This window comes from Rhinopithecus bieti, unplaced genomic scaffold, assembly GCF_001698545.2.
Source record: "Rhinopithecus bieti isolate Rb0 unplaced genomic scaffold, ASM169854v2 scaffold_21201, whole genome shotgun sequence".
NCBI classification, from domain to species: domain Eukaryota; kingdom Metazoa; phylum Chordata; class Mammalia; order Primates; family Cercopithecidae; genus Rhinopithecus; species Rhinopithecus bieti.
The window spans coordinates 225,525-234,421 of NW_016810610.1; the positions used below are offsets into that span (position 1 = coordinate 225,525).

At 33.0% G+C, this 8,897-nt stretch overlaps 1 protein-coding gene across 1 annotated transcript in view; it reads right to left on the minus strand.

The window, feature by feature from the left end:
- LOC108542444 (attractin-like protein 1) overlaps positions 1-8,897 on the minus strand; it is a 71,176-nt gene that overhangs the window by 33,538 nt on the left and 28,741 nt on the right. Inside the window, exons 4-5 of the mRNA XM_017892461.1 lie at positions 3,357-3,532; positions 1,826-2,034 (exon numbers count right to left, since the gene is read on the minus strand). Of these exons, the coding sequence (XP_017747950.1) occupies positions 1,826-2,034; positions 3,357-3,532 (385 nt within the window). The remainder of the gene's footprint in view (positions 1-1,825; positions 2,035-3,356; positions 3,533-8,897) is intronic.

Genomic DNA, 8,897 nt, shown 5'->3' on the forward strand with positions numbered 1-8,897 from the left:
AGTTATACATGATATAAATAATGAATTGATGGGTGCTGACGAGTTGATGGGTACAGCACACCAACATGGCACAAGTATACATATGTAACAAACCTGCACGTTATGCACATGTACCCTAGAACTTAAAGTATAATAAAAAATAAAAATAAAAAAATAAAAATAAAAATAAAAATAAAAAAAGAAAGTTAAAATGTAAGGCACATTGCTTACTTTGCATTGCTGTAATAGTTATTTTTCTGAAGACAAGGGACTGAAAAATAGAAGTCATAAAAAAGTGTTGCAGTGGAGGTAAAAAAAAATCTGTGTAAATAAAATATATGTGAGTGTGTACTCCACATATTGTTTCTAAAAATTTCAAAAGATCTGCCATATATATCATAGCGACAACAGTTAATAACAATATATTGTATATTTGAAAATTGCTATGAAAGCAGATTTTAAGTGCTCTTACAACAAAGAAATGACATGTATGTGAGGTACACAATGTGTGTGTGTGTGTACATATATATACACACATATATCCAACATCATGTTGTACAGTGTGTGTATATATACATGGTTTTTTACTCATCAATTATCCTAAATAAATATTTTAAAGAGAAAGACTTAGAAATTTCCTTTTGTAACTCTGTCTTTTATCTATTTGAACATTTTTTATTTTTTGCAATTTGAATAAAATATTTTATTACTATTAAAAAAAGAGTCACTTAAAATACATGTCCCTGTAATTATAGAACATTTGGAAATTTGTATCTGTCATAATTGTAATTGGTAACCAAATTTGATTTAATAAGAAATCATAGATCTTTTGTGCAGTTGACATACCTAATATTTTTTATGAGCTAACATGAGCTTAAGACAGGCATAATTTATACAAAGCCTAAAATAATTCCTCTAAGTACTGAACATACTCAACAACACTTTTTTGAAAACATCATCTCAGCAATAATGAATACAACTACATGAAGAGTATGTTCTCTTTGGTTTTTAACTTAGGAACTATTGCTACTATTTATTACACTGTATTATAATAACACATAATCAGGTACTTCAGATTATGTAATTATTGAGTCAAATTTCCCTATTTCAACAGGATTAATATGTTGGCACAAAGGAAGCTCTTCATATGTAAATGCAACTAGCAAAAAGTAAGCTTTAGGTGGGTAGGTGTATGTATAACTAAGCATCTCTCTTAATTTCATAATGATAATATTCATTATTTTATATCCAGATAAACAAGTAAGCCAACATTCTTCAGTATAAACTTAATCTTTGATGATAGATATTTATAAAAATTACTTAGATATTCTTTCCTAGGAATCTGACTTTTGCAATAGGCAGCTAAAATACTTTTAAAATATTCCAGTTCTTTTAAAATAGCCACAAGATGTCAGCCTTTCCTAAGAAATAAGTTTCGTATCCTGCAGTACCTTGGAAGATGGGCATTTATTTTTGTAATATACTATTTATATTACCCTTATAAATCCAATTTGAATTGCACCACATTAAATTCAGTGAAGTCACCAAATTTGGGGAGAGTCGACAACAAATTACAGAAGACCATAATGATCACACACCTAACAATTCAGTTTCATATATCACTTCATGTAGTCTTCAAAGTAGTATGGAAACAAAATCTTTGCCAATTAATTCTATTTGTGACAAAAAAATTAAGAAGTTGATTATTAATCTGAACATTCTAAAAATAAAAGTAAATACATGAGGTTTGGGTGTGCAAACTATAACGAAACAAATGTGAAATTTGTATTAATCTATTACACATATGAATCAGTGTTTCAAAAGCCATCACACCACACATGCTTACCTTGCCAACTATCATTGCAGACACATAATTTTTCTCCCGTTAGGTCACAGTAACCGTGATCTGGACTACCACAATTGGCTTTACAGTAAGGAATATCACAAGCTTCACCCTTCCAGTATTTATCACATTCACAATATACTTGACTTGGAACAGAGATACTAGTTGTACACTTCCCATGACCAGAGCAATTGTTAGGACAAGAATTGATTCTGTAAAATATAATTCATATATATTCAAATTGAAAAAGAATTTCGGTTGATACATCATAAATTTTATAATTTTTATACTGTGTCCTATGTGCTTATAAATGTAACACAATTTCACAATGTAATTCTTTACTCTGTATCCTCTTACTCTTATGAAATTGTTAGTATTTATTTGCAGTTGGTCTTAGTTTATTCAACAGATTTACTTTGATACCAAGACTCCAAATGTCTAACGACTACATGCTCAACATCTGCAGGATCTGTACAGGTCCAAGCAAAATGTTTTGTAAAGACTTAAGTACTCAAATGTTTTGAATGTATATTTTACATTAAAAAAATTAAATTCATGAATATTCAAAACTATATGAGAAGTCAAGATATAACTTGGCTGTATAATATTTAAAGAGCATGCTATCACCTGTACACTCTTACAGAAGGAAAGGGATGTTTATCATATTTAGTTTTAAGACTCTTTAACTGATTATATTCTACTATATATTTGTTATCCCTTGCATACATACTTGGATACATTGTAGGATAAATAATTCCATAATAAATTGTTAATTCAAAGATATTTAGAATATTTCTGGTGAAAAATTATCTGGTTATCAATTTTTACATTCTGAAGAAAAGAAAAAAAATAATATATAGACCTCCTCTCTAGCCATTCCTGTGAAAGCATCTGAAAGCATCTCTCATTACTTTACCCTCAGTCTTCTAGATATAAAAATGTTTTTATAAAGTGTCAGGCATATAACAGATTCACAATGAATATTACTTTTCTTATTTTAGAGGAGATAATGGTATATAGCCACATATCTCTCAAGCCACAATTTCCTCATGTGTAAATGGGAAATATACCCACTTGACAGAACTGAAGGTAATTAAATGACATAATGTATGTATAGCATTCAGTACAGTCTCTGCATTAGAGACTACAAAAACTCAGCTCCCATAATCCTCTTCAAATTACAAGTAATATGCCTTAAAGCACTGAAAGGCAGTTCACAACTCCGTGCAATCTCACACATATGTTGCTACCAGTAAAGTTACACTAGTATTTGTTTACTTAATCACTTGCCAACAAACAATTGTAAATTTCATAATTGATTTTCAACCAAACTTACAGGCTTAGATCACATTTTGTGGCATACTATTAAGATTTTATGTCACTTAAGAAGGGAACCTACATACTAATTTGAAATTTTACACAGTAGTCTGTCTGCTTCTGGTATATAAGACATTAATAAAAATAAACAAAAAAAAACTCTTTTACATTAAATTACAAGAATCATTAAAAGATGGAATTTTAAAAAAATACTTACGAATAGAAAATGTTGAAACCAGTTAGATTATATGCAGCATCGCTAAAAAAATGTAACAGTGCATAGCCAGATGTAGTAACAACTTCAGGCACAGTTTCATTGCCCCTTATTTCAGGGACTATCAAGCCACTAAAAGAGAACAAAACTGAGTATTGTATGTGTAGATATACATAAGACTGTTAAGCACATAAAATTTACTCAGAAATATTCTTACCAGGATCAGTAATGCTTGTACATCAGAATGGGCAACTAAAAGGAGAATAAATCTGAAAGAAGTTCTTCTCCATTTCTCACTAAATTAGTTCTACTACTGCTGCCAATACACTAAAATCTACTTTCATGCTACTGTACCCCATTTTTTTTCTTATTATTTGTAAGGCAATGTCTCATTTCTCCTTCTTGTCCTGCTATCCATCCTGTCATAATACTACAGGGTACTCTTTCACTTAATTCATATAAAACTTCACTTAAAGTCACCTTGCTACTCTAATAAGTGACCCTGTACCTTTACTTATTCTGATTGGTTTAAAAATCCGATGAAGCTGAAGACACTCTACATCAGCTAAGCAATTACAATTACATTCTAATTATAGCTGCACATTTCCAATACATTTATCTAGGTGATTTAAAATTAAATATTTATATTTAAAAATTAAAAATATATATTTTTATCGTTTTTCCTAATTTTGCATATCTATCAAATTGCCATTAATATATTACTAATTATATTACTATTCCAAAACAAATATGGCTCACATAAGCCCGTAAGCACACAAACAAAAATTTGGAGTGGGGGAGATATAAATGTACAAAATAGTTTTAAACTAGTAACTTGTACTTCGTTTTAAGACTACTTGTTCATGAGGAAAATTACCTATCTTCATTTAGTTTTATGTTCTAACCTCTCTAAATCTATGAAAACATGCAATAGGTGAAAGAAAAGAAGCTGCTAACAAACAAATTATATAAATTGACACAGTCAATTCCTTTAGAAAGAGTTAGTTATGTTTAAGTACCGCTAAGAACTGAATTCCCCCATTCAAATCATATTTGACACATAAATGAAATACTATAGTCAAATAATTTATTTGGAAAATACATTCTCAAAGACAAGTTAAAAAGTAATCAACTCTTAACGCTTTAGTAATTATTATTACATCTACTAGATTATGTTTGTGAAGCAACAAATGATTTTAAAATGAGACTCTCAAAATAATACAAACCCTATGACACCAGTCTTCGTTATACATACATATTGCTCATTGTAATAAAATCATATAAAGGTATTACTAAAAATAATAGGTCTTTATAATAGATACAGCTAGTCTCTGAGAGCTCTCTGAAAGTGATAAAAAGAATAGGTCTGGGCTGGGTGCAGTGGCTTACGCTTGTAATCCCAGCACTTTGGGAGGCGGAGGCGGGCGGATCATGAGGTCAAGAGATCGAGACCATCCTGGCCAACACAATGAAACCTCATCTCTACTAAAAATACAAAAAAAATCAGGTGGGCGTGGTGGCACACGCCTGTAGTCCCAGCTACTCAGGAGGCTGGGGCAGGAGAATCGCTTGAACCCGGGAGGAGGGGGTTGCAGTGAGCCAAGATCACACCACTGCACTCCAGCCTGGTGAAAAGCAAGACTCCATCTCAAAAAACAAACAAGAAAGAACAGATCTGTTTGGTTTTTTTGTTTACAAATATTCTAAAAACAATGAATAAAAGAGAGTTTCTACTTATTGTATAATACACCAGGAAATTTGGACCAACTGAAGTCTAGTAAAATGACAAATTATATAAAAACAAAAAAATCAGCTTGAAGGCCTGCCCAGGCATTGAGGCCACTTACTCTATTGGCATTTGCTGATTTCAAGGCTGGAGGTAAGACTTGAGGGGCTAAAAAAAAACTGCGTGGTAAGGATTTCAAGGATTTCACAGAGTGAGGGAAACAACAAGTGAAACCCAGGGCCTTCATGTTGAACTGAGATTTCAATGGTTGGAAGTAAAAGCAAAGTACCTAAAGTTAGGCCCTCCAAAGGACTGCACTGCAGCTGAGCTATGAATCACCCCAATATCTGAGTTTGGATTGAGTTGAATATGGATTGCTAGTGTCCCCAGGTAGTCTCTGCAAGAATATAATCTTTCTAGGCCTCAAATTATTACTATATATGATTTTCCAAACACAACATCCAACACACAATTGTCCAGCACACAGTAAAAAAAAATAACACTTCTCCATTCCAATCCATTCTCCACATTCTAAAAAGTCTTGCCTACAGAATCAAAGTCCAACTTCTTTAGTGTGGTGTATAAGACAGCAGTATTACAGTGATTAAGGGATTAGGATCTACAATTACATAACCTAGATTCATTTTCTGACTTACTAGATAGGCAACCTTTGGGCCACTCACAGAAAATCCGTGTCTCAATTCTGCATTTGTAAAATTGCAATATTAAGACCTACCTAAAGGTTATTTTGAGGATTAAATAAACTAATGCTTACAAAGAACTCCTGCACATTGTCTGGCACAAAATGAGCACTATACTGATTGTTGTTTTGGAGGAATGTGACTCCTACGTATCCTTCACATTTCCTACAATAAAGTTACTCAAAACTTTTTACTATTGCACTAAAATATAATGCTCTTTAATGTGTCTATACCTTTGTATATATGCTTTTCTCTCTCTAGAATGTCTTACCTGACCCCCATACTTCATTCTTTTACTCATGATGAAAGTCAACATGAAGGATTATTTATTTTGAAATTATATAGTACTCTTTCATAACCTGACTGTAACATTAACTAGGCTGTGTGAAAAATCTGTTTACATACCCCCACTAATGCATGACTACTGCATACTAAAGAATTGGCTGGCTTTTGTCCCCAGTTCTTGGGATATAACCTCTAAATTCTTGAAATTTCCTGAGTGATAGGAGCGTCTTCCTATTTACAGTGAGCCCTGAAAATTTATGCTAATGAGGTGACTCATGGTGGGCCCCTAATTAATTTAAGGTAAAGATATAATTGAGAATAGGGGATGGCCACTCCAGAAACACTAACCATGTGATTGAAGTGTTGGTGCCATATGGTATTAGCCTAACTTCCCAAGAGAGAAGGGGATGGGAGGGGCTAGAGATCTGAGTTCAGTCTCATGGCCAATGATTCAATCACTCATGGGTACATAATGAAACTTCAATAAAACTCTGCACACCTGAAGCTCAGATGAGCTTCCTTGTTGGTGATACATGTTGATGTGCTGGGTGGCTAACACGTTCTGAGGACCCAGAAGCTTTGCATTTATGATCCTCCCAGACCTCACTCTATGCATCTCTTTATTTGACTGGCTCTGATTTCTATCTTTTATGATAAAACTATAGTCATAAGTGTAGAACTTTCCTGAGTGCTATGATAATTCTAGTCAATTATCAAAATTTTTGGAGAAAGTAGGAACCCCTAAATATGTAGCCAGATGGTCAGAGTAGGTGGGGACCACCAAGCTTGCAGCTATTGTCTAAAATGACAGCAGTGTTATAGAGCAGCAGTCCCCAACCTTTTTGGAACCAGTGACCAGTTTCATGGAAGACAAAATTTCCACAGACCAGGGGGAGGACGATTTTGGGATGATTCAAGCACATTACGTTTATTATGTACTTTATTTCTATTATTATTACATTGTAATATGTAATGAAATAATTATACAACCCACCATAATGTAGAATCAGTGGAAGCCCTGAGCTTGATTTCCTGCAACTAGATGATCCCATCTGGGGGTGATGGGAGACAGTGACAGATCATCAGGCATTAGATCCTCACAAGAAATGAGCAACCTAGATCCCTCACATGCACAGTTCACAATAGGGCCTGTACTCCTACGAGAATCTGATGCCGCCGCTGATCTGACAGGAGGCGGAGCTCAGGCAGTAATGCAAGCAATGAGGGCAGCTGTAAATAAAGATGAAGCTTTGCTCACTTGCCCACCACTCACTTCCTACTGTGTAGCCCAGTTCCTAACAGGCCAAGGACTGGTAAGGGGATCTGGGGTGGAGAGGAGACCCTTGTTGTAGTGGACTGTGCTCTTAACCTGGAAATCTGTTCTAGCCCAACTGCAGGTAGTTGGTATCTAAAGTCACTGTAATAGCTATGCCTTCTTCCTTACTATGTACTCTAAGCCTGTGACAGTCTCTGGAATTAAGTGTTGAGTAATAAATACTTATACAATTGAAATAATTCAAACATATTAGATTCTGAATTCTTAGCAAGATGAAGTACAAACAGCATACGCTTTTAAATCAGGAGATTGAAATTCAAGTCCTAATCCTAGCTCTACCATCTATTAGAAGCAAATAACTTCTCTGAATGTCAATTTTCTCAACTGTAAAATGGGGATAATAGTACTGAGTACTTCCCCAACACGATCTTTGTGAGGATTAGATGACATTTAAACTGCCTAGCCTAGTGCTTAACATCAAGTGGATATTCAATATCAATAAACATGAGTTTTCCATTTCCCTTAGGAGGGTTAACAAGAACACTTGCTAATGAGAAATCACTAATTCCATCTTCACAGCCATATACTAAATCCCACCTGCTAATTATCTTCCTTTAGTAACAAGAAAGTGTTGGTAAGAATGCTAATGGATGAGTATTAATACAAAGTAATTAGAATTACTAGATAAACAAATGAACAGGCCCACACCTAAATGATGGTCAGCCAACGGTATCATAAAAATAGAGTTAAGATAGCAAAGTGATGTTTAAATTGCAAAAAATAAATGTATGAACTGAGGATCAAATTTAATTGTTACAATAAATTGTCTTACAACCAAATTATTTGCAAGGCTCCACTCTATTTTCTCTCTATTGTCCTTAGATGAAGGACTGCTTATGGCTATCCCTTTTCTAATGTTCAAACAACTCAAAATTTTAAGCAATAGCAGTATCACAGAGTAAGTACCTAAGCTCCTAAGGAAATACAAGTCCTTACATTTTTGTCCAAAATAGTAATTCACATTCCTGATAAAACAGAACAAAATAAAACGTATTAGAATGGAATGAAATAGAACATTTGCCACATGAAAAGTAAAAAGAAAAATTGGAAAGAAAAAATTTTGAAGGGACCAATAAGCTTTTATCCATACTTAAATTTTCAACAACGACAGAACATATAAGAGATATTGTATAAATAGCAGAAGTAAATAATATGAGTAACTTATCAACAATCATGTTAAATTGTATACAAAATCTATACTACATGTTCATAATATTTTGTGTCTGTTTTCTCCTATTCATGAATTTTTTATAATGTAAACATACATAAGATTTTTAAATTGATACAATGCTATAATTTTAAAATTAATAATCTGCCATACTACTAACAATAAAATATTTTGAAGCAAACAAAATTCTCATATTTTGAGAATTGATAGAAACTCCATCTTTATTAACCATTGCACAAAGCATAACTTAACTCTTTTAAGCAGAATTTTAAATTTTACCATTTCACTAAAATAAACAACTATAAAAAAAAAAACTTGTCTATTCATT